The following is a 19,480-nucleotide window of genomic DNA, read 5'->3' on the forward strand; positions in this document are numbered from 1 at the left end:
CAGCGAGCCACCGAGCCCGAAGCGTGGCGAGCGCAGCGAGCCCCGCGAGGGGACGCGGATACCTTCACAGGTAAACGCGTCCCTTCGCGGACTTCACAGGTGTCCGCGTCGCCACGGACACCTGTAAAGCCCGCGAGGGGACGCGTATAACTGTGAAGGTATCCGCGTCCCCTCGCCACGCTTCGGGCTCGGTGGCTCGCTGCGCTCGCCACACTATTATATTCTCAACTCCACGCCGACGTGGATAGTAGGGGAATGAAAAGGTCGGAGGACGCGCACCACCGCCCCTCGCGGGCTCGCTGCGCTCGCCACGCTTCGGGTTGGCGTCTATCGTGGGGTGACGACGGGGACATCTAAAATGTGAAATGGGTCATATTGGCCCATTTCACATTTTTCAAATTTTTTCAGGATTTCAATGTTAAAAAATCTTTTAACATTGAAGCCTATGTAAAAATCGGGGGCATCGCGTCGGGACCTATGTTAATGGTCCCGACCGACGCGATGCCCCCGATATTTTACCTTTCCCGACACGATTTCAATGTTAAAATATTGAAGTATATGGGGAAATCGCGGGCATCGCGTCGGTTGCGTCGGGACCATTGTTAACGGTCCCGACCGACGCGATGCCCCCGATATTTTGTCGTAGCCGGCCAAATGGACCTGATTTCAAAGGAAATCGGGTCCATCGTATGGATCGTGTACCTTAACTAAAGGTACACGATCCATAAGATATGTGGCCGTGCTAGGAAACAAGTACCACAGTTTCTTTTTTTCTTCTGAAAATTTATAGCTATGGGTCTTCGACCTTGTGTTGGTCCTGCACCAGGAATGTCCATTTACTGTGTCATACTGTAAATGCCACAGAATGCTATCCAGCTTTCTCACTGCTTATTCACATAATATTAACGGCCTGACATCCCAGATAAACAACCACACACTTTATATACAGTATACAGCCTGCATGGTTTTAGGCAAAGTGGTAACAGCCATTTGCAAACTCTCTGGCTGAAGTATAAATGTATCTCTACTATTAGGGAAGATGTCAATTGAATAAGCCCCTTTTCTTGGCAGTCTTGGATCTAAGTGGTTCCCAGACAAAAGAGGTATTGAATTAATTACTTACATATGTAATTAATTTGCCACATTGCATGACATACATAGTAGCAATATACTGTAACAAAGATTGAGGCGCTTACCATAACTTTGTAAATTATGGACCCATCAACTTTCTTCTTTTTTTCTATGTGGAACTACAAGTCTCAGCATGGTAGCACCTCATTATGTGTTCAGGCGTGTTGCCCAAGACATCCCCCCCCCACACACACACATACACCCCCAATCTAGTGACTATGAAACTACCAACATTATCTGGCTTTACTGAATGCCAAGTATTTATTGAGTTGACACAGATATGAAATTATATAGCCCTCTACAATGAAGATACAAGAAAACCGAAATATGGATGACTAACATGTAGGCGCTAGTTTATTAGAATGCCTAACAGACCGACGCACAACACACAAAGTACTTTATTCGGCCATATTCCATTACTAATCATGAGTAACCCTCGGGCTAAACGCTGGTCAAAACCACACACGATGCGTCCACATGCACTTATCTGCCTAGTGCACCAAATAGCCTTCATGGACTTCATGACTTTGGTGCGCAAAGCACCTTGTTTGCATCGCTAAGAGGACAAAAGTAAAATGAAATAGTGTATTATTTACCGATGCTAGCATGTTATGTACTTCTGTGCTCGACTGAGTTGCAAATCTGGGTAAAAAAACAACAACTATATCTTGCGCCATGTACCCTTATACGTAATCCTAATGACTTTATACCAATCCCTTCTCAACGAAAGTACGTTGTTACAATGTAAGCAACTGTGCATGAGGCTATGACATGAATAAGAAGCAAAAGGTGTCAATGACTACCGGTGGCAGAAAGTCGCTCCATCCATCGCTGGTTTGGTACAAAGTGGCCCTTACAACCCTTTGTCTTGGGGCCTGTAATATATCTAGTTATACTTTAAACAAAAAGATTCTCAGTTCGACAGCGTTCTGTTAACCGCTGCTGGGTCGCTAACCAGGAGCCCCACTCCTACAGATACAATTGAAAAAAACAATAGAGTATAGCTTCCCAGCGCTGGTCTATTCTTATAGATGATATCCACCCGCTTTTTCAGGGTTTTGGGGAGTATTACTAATGGGACCACACTGACCTTGGTATTGGTCCCTATGTGCAAAACAGGGTTTTGTTAAAAGCTGAACTCTTCAAGACCATACACTTCTGTCACAAATGGAGGGGGAAGGGGTTACGAACCAATGTAACTGACCTGGTGCCTGATCCCTATATACACACACACATCATGGTATCTTTCAGGCTCCAATTTTCTGTGTCACTCACACAATATATTGTAAATCGTACTGACCTGGCACCAAATCCCTATGTTCACATAAGGGTTTCTTTGCCGTGTCCCAGCACTTGAATGGATTTCCAACACCGGACACCAAGATATCCAAGTTTTAGGTGATTTATTTAAAAAGTGATAAAAATATTTCCAACTTCAAAATGGATTAAAAAGATAGAGTGAGGGACGGAGGACTCCAGAAAAACAACCCCAAAGCAGCCTTCTCATCCGGATTTGAGCAGGGCAAATGTCCGCGCCTCACTCATTACACACAAATGCGTTTCAAAGTAAATCCTTCCTCGGGGTGTCTATATTTATATTTATTATATATAGTTATACCCCTAGGCCTGCTCATTGTAATGTGTTAGAAAATGAACAAGAGGGCATTATAAGGCTACATCATACGAAGTTGGGTACTGTAAAATGGCATAATATGAAGTGGAGGCACTATATTGTGGAATAATATGAATTGAGGCACTGTAATGGGTCTTAAATGAACTGGGAACACTATGCAATAATGTGGTTTTGGGGGAACTGTGCTGAAGGATGTGTACTGCCAGTCCTAAAATGTGATATGTCAACTAGGGCACTACAATGGTTTATAAAAATAAACTGGGAAACTATTACGGTGACTAAATTTACCTAAGGCACTACTATGGGGCATACAATGCTGCAGAGACGTGTCCAGAAGCACTGGGACAGGGGCCCTTTCAAAATAGACTGCGGGAAAAATTTTTAAAGGTTTCCCTGTTTTTCTTTGCCTAGTATCAGTATGGCACCGAGCTCTAGAAGATGGCAGTTGAAGGCAGATAACAGAATGATTACATAAGGACCTCAATAAAAGCTACAGAATGGCAGCTCAGAGATAATGAGAACCCTGGAGGAAATACTGGACTTCACAAGGCTAATACCTTTATATGTCAGGAACACTAAGTTCCCAGGATATAAACAAATATACAAGTTTGGATTTATTATTTTTAATAAAGGATTTTATTCTACATGTCCTCTATTACAGTGTTTCCCAAATCCAGTCTTCAGGAACCTTCAATAGTGCATGTGCTCGGCTCAGTTTCACAAGTGATATCATTGCACCACCTGTGGATCTTTAAAGTATGATAACCGGTAATAGGGATGGTCATCTGTGGGTTAACCATCAATGATGCCAATGGAAATCACCATCAATGGCATGAAACTAATGACTGTGAACCGTAGGATTGTATGCATCAATGGCCACTACTGCTGGGGACTACGCTGCACTAATAGCGTGTGGGGGAGGGATGGGATTTAACTGGCTACCAGGGATGGAGAACCATCGATGGTCATAGCTAGTCAGTAATGATTACACCTGTACTCCAGCATGAGGAATAGGCTATACATACAAAAAATTTGTGCAACCAATGGAAAGTGCGCAAACCAAAGAGTAGCAGCTTGCCATGTCACACACCAATAGGAAGGGTTCCCAATTCCTTCACCAAATAGAAGACCAACACAGAAAAAAAAAATTGTGGTCTACTTAACTAGCGCTGGATTCATTACATGTCTCTTCTCATTCCAAATATCCAGAGTATAACCCAGAAATCAAAAGATAAATGGATAATAGTATAGAACAGTTTTTAATCCACAAAAAGACATACATAAAACATGATAAAATTACTCTTAAAAATAAAACCATCCACACAGCCGTGGAAACGGATAGCTAGATACCAAATTACAGGATCCAATGTGAACTGAAATAACAGTTCAGTAAAGCTCATGAATTCAGCGCTAGTAGACCACCAAGTTTTTTTTCTGTTTAGGTCTCCTATGAGGAATAGGCAGTTAAGGTTCAATAAGAACCAGAATATTAACCCTTTGGCATATATTCAATGCCGTGGGCGAGCAGTGACTGCGAGCAGGACTTTTTGCTTGCAGTCACCGCTCACCCTGTCAGTATTCAACTGACAACCTTCATACGCAAATTCCCCCTTGCTTCGTTTTTTGAGCGAGGGAGAATTGGCGTATGTGCCTCCAAAAGCTGCGAGAATCGAGGATAATTACAGCGAGTTTGCTGCACTAGCCGCGGCTCTCGCAGTTTAGGGGAATCCTCACCGTTCTGTGACTGCGAGGATTCCCCGGAACGTTGCATAGTGCGAGCGGCCGGCGCAGGGGTTAAACTGCGAGGATCACTGGTTTTCTGCGATCCTCGCAGTTTAACCCCCTCGCACCGGCATTGAATACATGCCAACATCTGTGAGAGATGTGCAAAATATCCATTAAAAATGCCAGCGTCACTCACGTTTGTTATATAAATTCAACTAAAAAAAAATGTTGTGTATAAAAAGATTTCCAATATATAAACGGTAAACATTACAGGTCATTATGATGAATAAAAAAAGTTGCTTAGCAATTTTCAGGCCTATTTTGTTAAATTTACTTGGCACTAAAAGGGCTGTATCCAATGCGGCCTGCGAGGGGGGTTAAATGGCGAGGATTCTCCCAAAAGGAGAGGCTCGTGGCTAATGCAGGGAGCCCGCTGCATTTAGCTGTGAGCCTCGATAAATTTGTATGGCTGCACATGCCGTTTCCATAATAGCCCAGTAGGAATGGACCTTTAGCCATGTTTTTGGAACCAGTTTCAGATGTTTGCTTTGTAACATGATGCATTGTCCTTATAAAAGTAGACATTAGAAGATGACATAAAAAGGAATGAACATGTAGTCAGCAGTATTAAATAAATTGCTCAATAAATATTAAGGGGTCTAATGTGTGATCAGAAAAAAAAACATTCCCCAAACCAAAAAGGCACGAGCAGGCAGAACTACTGACATAAACCCACATAGATCCATAGATTCATGTTGCTGAAGTCAAATTCTGATCCAACCAGATGCACTTTAAAGTAAAAAATAAAATAAAAAATCATTCAGTGTCTGACTATCACCTCTCCCCAACTCATACCTTCCTCCCCTCTCTACCTTTGTCTTCCCCGTTCCAGTTATTGTTTGTCATCAGATACCTCATTTATGCTTCTGTTTTCGTCTTCGGTTTAAGTAAAGAGGTGATCGACCTGCTTACATTTATCTTCCTATCTTGTATATTGTTATGTTTCCAGTTTAGGTGAGAATTTATTATACGCATGTATAGCTTTGACTTACTTTCTTTTGTTATTGTACAGTGGAAACACGGATTCCACATCACTGTGTTATATGTGAACTATGTTAGGTTTATAAAATACTAAATATAGAATTGATATTAAAAAGAAAGAAATCAAGATTTTTCTGCTCCGGTTACCATTTTTTAAATATTATAATTTATTACCAGTTATTTATATAGCGCAGAGATATTTTGCAGCGCTTTACAGTGATTATTCGGTAATTCGCATGCGTCTCCATTGGAGCTTACAATCTATATTCTCTACCACATGTACAAGCAAACACTTTCACACTAGGGTTAACTTTGTTTAAAGTCCATTTAACTACCAGTATTATTTTTGGTTTGTGGGAGAATACAAGAAACCCAGAGGAAACCCATGCAAGCACATGGAGAACATACAAGCTCCACACAGTTGATACCAGTGGAAATTTAACCCAGTGTAAGGCAGTAATACTAACAAAATTTTTTTAAAAAAATCTTCCAAAATTTGGAGAGCCTGTGCGAAGGACTTGACAAAGCACTTTCACTTTTTGTCAAACGGGCAGCAGAGAAAAAGGACTTAAAAACAGGCAAAGACAGCCGCAATTTTGCAGACCTAAGTGTTTTTCGACTGTGCAGAATTTGGACTAGTCAAACATTGGCACTTTCATTGAATAGGTTGAATCTAATTTCACCCCCCCCCCCCCCCCAAAAAAAAAAAAACCTATGTAGTCAAAATCGAATAGATTAAAAAAATCACCTCATGTGTACACCCCTTTACTCTTTGAATACGCTTTCCTGCAGGTGTGGATGGGAAGCCAGCAGCATTTTGTTTCAATGGCATAGCAGCCCACACCTCCCTACACAGTAGTTCTCTTTGAATCCACCCTGCACGGTCCTCTCCATTCAGGTACCCAAAAGCCAGCCTTGCTTGCAATGGCAAAGACAACTGTGGACATGAAGGCGGCACGGAGATCCGGGTCAATTACTCTTACAGACACTACAGGGCATCCATCTTGCATGTAAATTTTGAAGCCAAGGACCTTCAAATCGCAGAATGGGGTAAGTCCTTATTTGCATGACCACCGCTGGATGCAAAAGTGGAGTTGATGGATCAATTTATGTTCACTCATCAATAATGGGCCAGGGGCTCTGCAAAGCCAGTGGGCAGGCGTAAAATCATTGTTGCCATGGTAAAAGTTTCATGGGCAAGACAGATGGTGAAATGGTTCGTATTACTGCCTCACAGCACTGAGGTCATGGGTTCGATTCCCACTATGGCCCTAACTATACGGAGTTTGTATATACTCCCCACACACCGGTTTCCTCCCACACTACAAAAATATACTGGTCGGTTAATTGGCTCCCAACAAAAATGAACTCTAGATTGAATGTGTGTGTGTGTGTATATGTGGTAGGGAATATCGATTGTAAGCTCCGCTGGGGCAGGGACTGATATGAATATTCAAATATTCTCTGTATAGCGCTGCAGAATATGTGTGCGCTTTATTATAAACTGTTCAAAAACAAAAAAAACAAATCTGGTACCCAGGAGAATTCCTGTTCATAATCACCACAAAGTAGGAACCTGCGTGAATGTCTGCTGCTACAAGTGTGAGTTTGGGAAAGAGTTTATGCAATGTATGCATGATTTATTAAACACACAAAGTGAGGGAAATAATCCAACACCTCCAAAAAAGTGACAGAGCAGGAAGTATTAGAGGTTAGAATGGCTTAATCTATACACCTGTTGTAACATCTTTAATTCTAGCCCGCTCTAGAATGCCAACTTTAGGTTTAGGCTTTGGAAGTGGAGGGTTGTGATCAAGAACTTTGTTTTTAGGGTTAGGTGTTACAAAGGCGCAGCAATACATACGGATGGAAATTTGGTGAGTTTTATCAGAGATCTGTGGACAGGGGCAGACACTGCCTCACCTTTCAGACACCAGAGGTTTAACTATAAGGAGGATACGAATAATACAAAGATGATATTTAGAATATCTTCTTTGCATTGTTCTTATTTTTATGTTCAATACCCCTAACACTGCACTGAAGATGTCCTAGCTATGGTTAACTTCAGGGTCACCTCATATTTATAGAACGCATGTCCCACCACACATGTGAAAACAATTCAGAGTTGTAAAAAGCCCTCCGCTTGGATTTTCTTCCATGCCAGTCTAATAATACAAAGCTGCACTGAATTGTGGCAGCATAGCGGAACTCCCAGTCCTGCAACACAGCACCGATGACCTTACTAATAATAACGCATTCCCCTATGGGCACTACAATGATAATGAAGCTTTGGAAAGAATTCGTCCTAAACCCCCGGTACCCTGGAAATGTTTTGTTCTAAAGCAGCAGCTTTTCCTTCCACAACCAAACCCTTCCTTCATAATTCCCTATGTGTGACATCATCAGCTGCTGTTGCCATGGAGGTGTCATAAACAGTGCAAAAAGTCAGCACGGGAACATCTCCGGGTGCAGGAGATAGTGAGAGAAGGAATCACACCAATTCACCAACAAAAAAGGTGGTGGGTGTTGCCAGCAAAGGGCAAGCAGAGTCTTATTCCAAGAGGGAGGTTCAGTCCCTGTGTGCATTGTCCCTCCAGAATAGTCAAAGAGGGCCTCATTCAGATGCGGTAAAAAAATAAATTTGACCAAGGTTTTCGTACTGCCCTAATGTATGATTAACAAAGGATTAGTCATAGACCGGTAGACCGCATTTAATGTTTGGCCAATCTCATACGTGTCATGTTAGGGCAGCGTACCCTGGGCCTGAATTAATAAGCAGTTGCAAGCTCCCTTGCAACCAAAGACCTATCTATGGGCCTTATTCTGGTTCACTCAGAGGCAAATTCCTTCTCAAATGGACAAAACCATGTGTACCTCAGGTGGGGCAGATGTAAAATGTGCAGATAGAATTAGATTTCGATGGGGTTTTTCTTCAAAGTGAGATCTATAGTGCAGTTTAGAAATAAAGAAGTCAATATTTTCCCTGCACAGAAACAAAATAACTCACCCAAATCTAATTCTCTCTGCACATGTTAAATCTGCCTCGCCTGCAGTGCTCATGGTTTTGCCTCTGAGAGTGAACCAGAATAAGGCCCTATGTCCCAGGAGAGCTGCTCAGAGACACTGAGAATCTGAATGATGACTCGACTTGAGACAAGGGTCCCGATGTTAAGTTTCAGCACTTGTACACAGTTGGGTGTAAATGAGGTGGCAGCAGTGGGCGTCACTTTGCTCAGGTTAGCTTCTGCCCATACTAGCATAGATTCGCAATTGCGGACAGCAAAACAACAACAACAACAACAACAACGACGGCAATCACATCAGCAACCATATCTGAATGATCTCCGGAGTGCACCATGCAACCATCCATCTTCGTACTATCCCAATATGTCAAAACAGAACAATGAACACTCATATTTATATACCCAACTCTAATCAGACTGTTCAGCAAAATGCAAACTTACATAAATTTGGAGATTGGAACGCTGCACTTCTCTGTTCCCCGATGCGAATTCAATCCCGTGAAACCTCACCACAACTTTCCTCTTTTTTACAATTACACCAATCCACTTAACCAACCCTATAGGATAATGAGTTTCGCCTTTGGTAGCGCCAGCAGTACAATGCACTTGTTTTTAGAACTAATTTGCTTCTACACACTAAAATTTCATAAAGGGTTAATTTATGTTAGACATAATATTAACCCAAAATCCCCAGTAGACTTTTGAAACTATAAAAAAAAAAAAAGTGAAACCTGCAGCTGCAGAACTGTGGAATATCAAAAACATGATCATTTAGCAACCGAGTTCACATGTGCAGCCTTATCCATCTCTGGGAATATATCTTTTCGGCAGCAGTGGAAAGATGTAACAGAAGTTGACCCCTGTCTAAATACAATTTTTAACCTCTCCCGATAATCTGAACGAATGGTTTTCATTACATACGCAAGGCCTAAAGTCTCATTTCTGCCTTTCCTACACTGTCATTAGACCACCCGAGTAAAGTGAGAAAGGTGGAATACTGTATGTAGATGTGCCCCCAAAAAGCCAGGTGTCCCGAATTTACCCCATGTCACCTTGTAAACCGGCCTTTATATCACAGCATAGCTGCCCTCTCCCCTCTGGCCCTACACAGGACACTGGGGAAGGAGGCACAGGAAGGGAAGGGAGATCTAGAAATAAAAACAAACAGAAGCGGGAGACCTCCATACCAGCAATCGACACACTGAGGCGCAGCCCTGCAAGATGTATGGCATGGCAGGATGGAGCCCCAGGCTGACTGGGGCAGCGCTGGCCCCGCAGCCCTGCCTGTGTTTCCCATTATGTAACCCTGGTCATGGGCAGGCAGCCAGACTCCAAATGAAAAAGAAACTCTGGCTTGGCATGGCTTCTATTTTCCTATCCTCACACAGGGTCAGCACGGTGTCACACAGCTGTAGAGAAAGCTCCAGGGATCGGAGCTGGGAAACGCTCCAAAGCCAGAGACCGGGGTTCAAGTGCCAGCTGAGAGCAATAAACCAAGCGCCGCAGCTGCAGAGAACTTGATGGTTCTCAAAAGTCCCCCGACTATTCCGGTTTCTGAGAGCAACGGATGAAGGAATCAGAGAACACAGCAGCGTCACGGCATACGGCGGGCGGGATGCTGGCTGCGCTCCTGCTCCCTTTGCTGTGTGTGTCAGAACTCCTATCTTCTCCTGCGCTGCTTCGTGTGAGCAGACTGTTGCACAGAGTTATCCAGGACAATAGAAATGATTATTTCTTCACTGAAGCTTGCCATGTGCCCACCCAAATAATGAAAACAAACAAGAAACCCAGTCAGTAGACATTCCGCACCGCAGCCTTTAAGAATGGCATGCGTTGCAAGCTAATTAATCTTCCCTGAGTACTAGATAGAGCAGGAAAAGGGGTATACGAAAGGGTTAAGGAAAATAAACAAAAAAATAAATACTAATCTACAGAGACTGCATTTCCAAATCAGTTCTATAAGTGTATAAAAACCTACACACCCCCCCCCCTTGATGCTGGTCCCTGTGCATATAATTTTTGCTTTATAGCAATGAACTGTGAGGTCAGAGCGGAATATCTGCTAAGCACACATCACTAATGAGAGAAAACTTGATGTACTGTAGAAATAGGGGGTGTAAATAAATGAAGGGGGCAGCTAATTTCAAATCACGGCATAAATAGCAGTAAGGTCTCTCCTACAGGTAACTAGGACAGAGCCAGCAAGTATAGCACATTATCACTGAGTCGCTACAATGGGTAGAATGGGCCAAACAATGATTACCAATCCTCACACCCTGCACAGCATTCTGTCATCCTTACGAGCACAGGAGTGAGTACTGGACATTGAGTTATCTGGAGTACAACACATTCACGTAGTGGCAAGGAATAACGAGTGTAGGCAAGGGATGTATCTTAATGCTTCTTGGCTTTAGACTATTTAGCAATTTCCTTAAGCTGAAAAGCACTGTTGCCATTTCTTTATCCAAATGTTCCTTTCTAGTCCAGAAACCAAACCTTGGGAAACACGCAAAAGAAAACCCCCCAAACAATTAGCAATAGCAAATGGAAGAGTGCGGCCCTGCCAGCGTCTGGTATCCGAGCACACACCACAAGGCTGTTATTTAATAGCAGGCTGATATTCTAAGGGTACTTACTAGGTAACACAGAAGCATTTCTGTATTAGTTGCTAGAACACCGGTCATTAAAGGACCGATCTCGGCAGCATAAATGACCTGAGGGCGCACAAAAAGTGGAACACAGCTGAAATGAAGCATGTTCCACATGTCAGATGTGGATTATTTTGAAAACTAGGTTTCGAGAGATTTGTGGCGCACAGATTAAAGGTAGCGTGTCATACTCCACACAATGGGTGTGTCTGACTCCACCTATGGGCATAGCTATTGCCACTATGGAGTGTCTAAATATGAAGCGTATGCTGTCATACGGGGTTTAGTGTGTGCAGGTACAAAAAAAAAACCACAGCTAATATTCAACTAAGCAGGCTGGATATTAATTGGTCGGGGCCAGTGTTCTCACCAGAGATCGCTCAGCGTACATCACTGACACATTGCTGTGCAATCTTGCTGTGTGATCTAGCATCACTTATAACGCTCATCAAATCTCTACGTGTGTAGGCCCTTTAAGAGATGGACCACTGCGCTCAACTTTTAATTCTTCTGAAAGTAACGATTTAACAGTGGCAAGCAGAAAAGTTGCTGTATGTGTTAAATTGCATTGTACAATTTGATCATTTTGCAATGAGGTTTGCCATCAGTACACAGCACTGCTGTCAACTGATAGATTCCAAAACTGAATTAATAATCTAATATTACTTTTTCACCAAAGTCCTGTGTCTCACCCGATATCTGCAAGAGGGTTCCCAAGGGTTATGGTATAAAGGGTTGACAAGGAAAAAAATAAATAAAAGGATTGACCCAAGCAAAAGGTCACGATGAGTTTTTCATGTTTTTTTGGTGTCAATTTGTAAATTTTATCACGTGGATTCAAATTAGTGTCCAGCTTTGCTCGCCATGCTTCAAGCCACTTTACCATTCCCAAAACAATGTTCACGAGGTTGATAAAGCTATAACTTTATAGCTTTATTACTATTCAATGATAGATTTAAAAAAAAAAAAAAAACCCACACAAACAAATTAAAAAAACACCTCATTCCGCCTTTTCACGTGGCAAAGTTGGCAATTTGCATATTTCGACAGGTTCCAAGGAATTCCAAAAGAGTCATTGTTCATACTTCACACATGTCCAGTCCTGGCACTTGCCAAGGCTATCATCTCCAAGCGTCGGGATCTCCAGATCTCCCTTGAATGCCGTACCGGAGAGGCAACCTCCAGCAAGGAGACGTCCAGACTGGTAGGATGTCTGCAGTCACAGGAGGTCACTGGGAAGATGGTCAGGGAAAGATTACAACCTCCCTGTATGAATCCTTGATGGGAAAAAGAAAAAAGAATAGTCCACGACCATATGGGGAGGCTGTAATCTCTCCTTCCACTTATGACAGATGTCACAGACACCATTCTTATTTTAGTCAATCACCATTCTGTAAGTAGGTCCCGGGTCAGAACACAGCTTACCTATTTACACATCCCTTCTACCCGTGTCGTATCATTGTCTAAACTTGCAAGCTGCCTGGATTGGATTTCCAGGTAACTGGACCCAGGTTTTTTTGTGGGGCGTACAATGTCCACTGAGCAAAACCAGGGTGATGCGCACTCACATGCAAAACCTGGGTTTTCAAGGCAGTAAAAAAGCGGTATTAGCCAAAACACGCTTTGTGCTTGTGTAATTACTATTCAATGATAGATTTAGCCTCCAGGCTTACTTCATCAGTAGATGAGAATCTATAATCTATCAATTTAATCAAAAAATTGCGATAGACCAGAAATGTGGTCATTCTTTATCCATGTAGGCCAGGTACCATTTTAGTTGACCTAGAGACCGTACAAAGAAGGGCAACTAAAATGGTGAATGGCATAAATCACAAAACGTACCCAGAAAGTCTAAAAAAATCTCAATAAGTATAGAGCAGAAAAGAGAAAGGGGGATAGAAAATTTAAACTATAATAAGGGTTTTTAACAAGGTCCAGGAAGAAAACATTCTTCAAATGAAGAGAAGTTTAGAACACGTGGACATGCACGGAGACTGGAGAGAGGGAGGGAGGTTCAGGAGAAATCTGAGGAGAAACTGCTTCACAGAAAAGGTAGTGGACAAGCAGAATAGCCTCCTATCAGATGTGGCTAAGAAAATAAGAACAATTGTAACATGCATGGGATAGACATAAGAAAATCCTTAAAAAGAAATAACAATTAAATAGGGTTTAAGGGTAAAAATATGGTTAAAAAAGGGGAAGACTAGATGGTTTTCATCTGCCATCAAATTCTACGTTTCTATTAATTTAGCAACAGAACAAACACAGCAAAGAAGCAGAATAAATGATTATAAACAAATCAATCTTTATTTACAATTGTGAAAGCTCCTAAAATAATTATATAATCAGCCAGTTAAAACTTATAAAGATCACTGGAGGTGTTAGCAGAGTTAGGAAGCTTTGTATTAATAATCGCGGAATTGCTGCAATTTAACAGTTAGTATCACAAGGGATATTTTCACTTTGAAGGAAAATATTCCCGCTAAGAACTAAAGTTAACTCAGTGACAGTGGTAGTCCTAACCACTTTGATAAATAGGCCACTAGATCGCTTTTTTGCTGAATGACTTTCTATCCAGAAGCTGAAATATTTGTTGAAAATTAACAACTACCCAACATGTAAGATTTATAAAGTATACACTAGAGCAGTGATGGCTAACCTTGACACTCCAGCTGTTAAACTACACATCCCAGCATGCCCTGCCTCAGTTTTAGCATGGCCAAATAGTAAAACTGTAGCAGGGCATGCTGGGATGTGTAGTTCAACAACAGCTGGAGGTTAGCCATCACTGCACTAGAGGGTACAAGGCTAATCAGCAGACATAGGTAATAGAAAACACATCTATACTGAATGCCTTGGACTAGGACTGTTTGCAGCAGAGTGTGGCAGGAGTTGGAACAGATAGGAGGTTGTGGTGCAGGTTTGAGCAGTGTAATGCTGCCCTTGTACTATACATGGCTGAAGCTAGTTAGACATGTGACGTAATAACTCTGCTTTAGAGTTCTAAAATAACTACGTATTGAAAGGGATTTCATTTATTACCAAAAAAACAAACAAACAAAACACGACAGGAGTATTAGGACTTTGGGTAATAAGGGGGTATGCAATGTGCCGCCGCTATTTCTGACATGGGAAATAGCGGCGGCTCCCTATTCAATGCTGTCATTAACGACAGCATTGATGCGGGATCACGGCAGAACATGCCCGACTTCAGAAGCTGTCGGGCCTAATCTGCCGATAACGGCCGTGGATTGTCGTTATACGGGCAGCAGATCGACAATCCACGGCCGTTTTCGTGGCCACGCCCCCTTTGCACTCATCGGCAGGCGGGACATTGAATCCCGCCTGTCGTTATGCGGTCGATCTGACCGCAAACGGGCCAGGATCACGGTTGTCGGCGGGTAATCGACAGCCGTGATCGCAGATTGCATACCCCCCAGAATCTTTAAAATTAGCATTTAACTAATCTGTAAAAGGTTTCTTTGCTAACAGTCTGTAAGACCATAATGGGGGAAGGGACAGCACCCAGAGGGATGACTGCAATGTTTCAATATCAATGTGTCTGCACAGGGGTAATGAAGCCCTATGAAAGCAAGTGGATTTGTAGCTGGGAAAGTAATAGCCTTTAAAAGTACCAATCTGCCATCTTATACCAAGTTTAAATGCAATTTCATTTCACAGACACTGCCATTGGGATCCGTAAGGTCTGTCAGCACAAGAGTACGGGATAGAAAATATTAATGACAAGAGACCAGAAAAAAAAACCCACAAAAAAACATTTACACGGTTCGTATAGTGGTCAGCATTACGGCTTCAAAGCACTGAGGGTTTGGGTTCAATTCCCACAGAGGTCTTGTGGATTATTTATATTATTCCCATGCTTGAATAAGTTTCCTCCAGGTACCCTGGCTTCCTCCTACTCCAAAAACATACTTTTTTAATAATTTACACTAGTGTGTATGTATACATTTGGTAGGGACCATAGGACTGAAAGCTCCACTGGGGCAATATCTAGTGCTTACACAGGGTAGATCTAAACATTTTAAAATACATCTAAGAACATAGGAGAAGTGCTAGATGAGATGCCCATATACCTCTGCCTGTAAATACAGGTTGAGTATCCCTTATCCAAAATGGTCGGGACCACGAGCATTCCGAATAAGGGATTTTTACATTTTTTTTTTTTTTTTTTACATACTTACCTGTCCCCTGGAAGGTCTCTGATGGTCCCTCGGCGTCCATGGCAGGCCTTCAGCTTCATCTCCGGCGGTCCCAGGAGTGCATTGCGCGAGTTCCCAGGCGCGCTGGTGACGTCATCGGTGTGCATGGGAACTCGCGCAATGCATTACTGGGACCGCTGGAGATGCCGGAGATGAAGCTGAAGGCCTGCCGTGGACGCTGGGGGACTAGGTAAGTATAAAAAAAGGGTAGGGGTAAAAAAAAAATATTCAAACTATTCCAAAAAAAAAAAAAAAACACGGTTTTTGGAATAATTAGGATAACGGATATGCGGATATGGGATACTCAACCTGTATATACATGTTTAGTATAAAACAGCAGGAATCATATATATTATTTCTAGAAGGTGATTTTTGGTGACTATCCCTTTTTCTCTGTTCATACTAAACCAAAATTGATAAAGGAGGTACCATTTTAAAAATTACGTTCTCCGCTTCTGACGATCTGTTAAATTTAGAATTGCACATTGTATTGTTTGTTTAAAAATCGAAGTTAAAAATTGACTTTTGTCCCTAGAGTAGTTTCCCTGGATGCGTCGGTACGGCACAGATAAGATGATCCGCTATTAGAAATTATCAGATGATCCGCTATTAGAAATGGCTACAAACGAACCGGTTCTTCTTTCTTCCTACACAAACCACCAACCTCGCTAGAACATTAATCGCATTTTATACGCATGCAAACTTTTCGAACGGGCCAACTAGTCACCAGCATTTGTCCTTTTGATGTTACCGGTTTAGCAGCTCATTTTTGTAGTTTAACCGGAGATATTTTAAATATGTGAAGAGAAAGTACCAACCAATCAGCTAATTGTCATTTTATAGTCTGTGCTGGAAAAATTAGTTTTAAGCAGATTGGTTGGTACTTTATCTCTCCCCAAAGCTTGAAACATCTACCCTATATTGAGCTACAGAAATACTATTTACTTTCAATGATAACCAATGAGAAGTACGTAGGTAAAGGAAAAGCTAGGAAATCACTTAAATGTGTACATTCATTATGCAAATGGTAAATTCTGAATAATCTACAAAGGAGATGTATGTCCAAACTATGGCCCTACAGCTGTTGTGAAACTACAAGTCCCATCATGCCTTGCCACAGTTTTGCTATTAGGGAATGCAAAGACTCAGGCAAGGCATGCTGGGATGTGTAGTTTCACAACAACTGGAGGGCCATAGTTTGGACATGTTCTACATATAAGGATCTCATGAGGAGACATGAGGTAACACTTACTCTTTGCTGGTCATCAGTGGGCTGGGAGGTGGATTCCATGTTTCGGGGTGGCCTAGCATCCAGTCTGACCACACCTTTACACTAGGCAGAAGCTCTTTCAGATCAACTGGAAAAGTTGAAACCTTGACGTCTACATCTTCATCATCATCATCTGCTAAATCAGCGGAAGGGTAAAAGTGATGTCCAGTTAGCATGTGATCACCTGTTTATATGAGGAACATTACCGCCTTGCTTTACACCGCTCACCTCTCCCTCCGGAGTTACTCTGCTCAGCTTTTAAGGCGGTCAGCAATTGGATGCACCTAGTCACCAGAATAGAGAACATTGAGAGGCCCAGAGATGTGGCTTGGTCCTGTGTTGCAGATCGGGAACCCTCCGAATGACGATCTATATGGAAAATGAAGAAAAAAAGATTGCAAAATGTGTACATCCAGCGGCGAGAGACATAGGTTTTCATGCATGGTAACAATTGCTTCAGATTGTGATGATCATATCTGAGGCCTCTTACCAGCGTAATTTAACTGAAAATTGTAAAATCCCACTAATTAAAATCATTATTTGCAAATAATAGTGTCTTGCTTTCAAATAGATTAAACCACATTCTAAAGGGAAGGAGCAGCATGCGATGCCCCAGGTTCCAGGTGGCAGGGATCCCAATGCAATGTATCGCGTGCAGTCCTTTTGCAGAAAATATATCGCATTCAATTACTACCCCATTCATTTTAACATGGTTTCCATTTGTAAAGTGCAATGGAATATGCTGTACTATATAAGAAACTGTAAATAAATAGATACAATCCCAGCAAGTGCTGTACAGATCTTTTGTGCAGCAGTTGAGATCTATGGGGTACGATCCAATGCACAGACGGCCATGCATCGGATCAAAAACACATGCAATTTCACCCAATATCTTTGCCCAATGCGCCAGAATCGGGTGAAATCATGAAAAATCACAATAATGTATAGCCAGCTTAAATTGGTCACAAATGGCGAATGCCATGAATACAATAACCTATGTTATGGCCTGATTCAACATGATTTGCAAAAGCAAAATCTTTCTTTAATGGGCAAAACCATGTGCACTGCAGGTGGGGCAGATTCAACACACTTCACCTCTCTGCACATGTTGCACAGCCTTGCATGCGATACCTTGGCAACTGCCCGCTGGGGAGCACGGTCCTTTAGCATATGATGTAGCGCATGCAACCACCAGGAAGTGCTTCCAGATCTGACCAATCTTATGTGCAGCATTAGAGTTCTCTTGTTTAAGATCAGATGCGCACAGGATTGCGCAAGTGGATTGGAATCAGAGCTTAGGCACATACGATTGGGCATACTTCACCCAAGCTTCAAACATTGATAAAGTGGAGAGTGATAAAAAAAAACAATCAGCTCCTACCTGTAATTTTTGAAACCCAGTCTAACATTACAGGTAGGACCTGATTGGCTACTTGTCTATCCCTCTCCACTTTATCCCTTTTTGAAGCTTGATACATCTGGCCCATTATTATAAGTTAATCTTCCAAAACACACAAAAACCCAAAATCATGGTACTTGTTTCCTAGCACGGCCACAATCGACCGACGCGATGCCCCCGATTTTCCCATTGAAATGCATTGAAAATAGTCAAAATCGCGTCGGTCGCGTCGTATGCGGCTAAAAAAGCCTTAAATGGTCCAGACGCGATGCCCACGATTTCCCCATAGGAAACAATGTTAAATGGCTCAATGTCCCCGCGATGCCCCCGATTTCTCATAGGGAACAATGTTAAATACCTCAATTTCACCAAATCATCATAGGGAACAATGGTAAATGGGCCAGAAAGCCCCAAAAACACCCCAGAACAGTGAAATGTCCCCCCAAAAGTACTTTACGTCACCCCACGATCAACGCGAACCCGAAGCGTGGCGAGCGCAGCGAGGGGCGGCGGTACGCGTCCTCCGACCTTGTCATACCCCCACTATCCACTAGGGCGTGGAGTTGAGAATAGAATAGTGTGGTGAGCGTAGCGAGCCACCGAGCCCGAAGCGTGGCGAGCCCCGCGGATACCTTCACAGGTAAACGCGTCCCTTCGCGGGCTTCACAGGTATCCGCTGCGCTCGCCACACTATTCTATTCTCGACTCCACGCCCTAGTGGATAGTGGGGTATGAAAAGGTCGGAGGACGCGTACCGCCGCCGCTCGCCACACTTCGGGTTCGCGTTGATCGTGGGGTGGCGTCAAATACTTTTGGGGGGACATTTCAATGTTCAGGGGTGTTTTGGGGGGTTTATGGCCCATTTAACATTGTTCCCTATGATGATTTGGGTAAATTGAGGCATTTAACATTGTTTCCTATGGGAAATCGGGGGCATCGCGGCTAAATTGAGGCATTTAACATTGTTCCCTATGGGGAAATCGCGGGCATCACGTCGTGACCATCGCACCCGATTTTTTTTAGTGCTTGCGATGGCCGCGATGCCCCCGATTTTTCCTCACGATGCCCACGATCATGATCGTTGTGGCCGTGCTAGGAAACAAGTACCAATCATAATTACGCCTGGTCCCATTTTTGTATATGGAGGATAGGGAAAACCGATGTGGTAAATACACTATTTCCAGCATATGAAAATGGAAGAAAACATCGAGGGCTATAGTGCAATCGAAAAATAAAAAGAGGACTTTTATAGATGATGTTAAGATAAATTACAAGTGAGCGAATGCAAATAACTGCATTTAATATGTAAGCATGGGATCTGCAGAATTGGGCAAATAAAATGTAATATATGGACAAAGGGGGTTATTCTGATTCACTCGGAAGGCACAAT

General features: G+C 42.6%; 1 protein-coding gene across 3 annotated transcripts in view; it reads right to left on the reverse strand.

The window, feature by feature from the left end:
* Positions 1–19,480, reverse strand: part of SMG6 (SMG6 nonsense mediated mRNA decay factor) — a 244,565-nt gene that overhangs the window by 133,930 nt on the left and 91,155 nt on the right. The window contains exons 11-12 of one of the 3 annotated variants that reach the window (XM_083172152.1): positions 16,920–17,060; positions 16,674–16,824 (exon numbers count right to left, since the gene is read on the reverse strand). In XM_083172152.1, coding sequence (XP_083028278.1) covers positions 16,674–16,824; positions 16,920–17,060 — 292 coding nt within the window. Of the gene's footprint in view, positions 1–16,673; positions 16,837–16,919; positions 17,061–19,480 lie in introns of all 3 variants that reach the window. The other 2 variants (XM_083172151.1, XM_083172150.1) reach the window with 2 other exon arrangements.

The sequence above is a fragment of the Crinia signifera genome, chromosome 2 (genome assembly GCF_055691185.1).
Source record: "Crinia signifera chromosome 2, ASM5569118v1, whole genome shotgun sequence".
In the NCBI taxonomy this organism is placed as follows: Eukaryota; Metazoa; Chordata; class Amphibia; order Anura; family Myobatrachidae; genus Crinia; species Crinia signifera.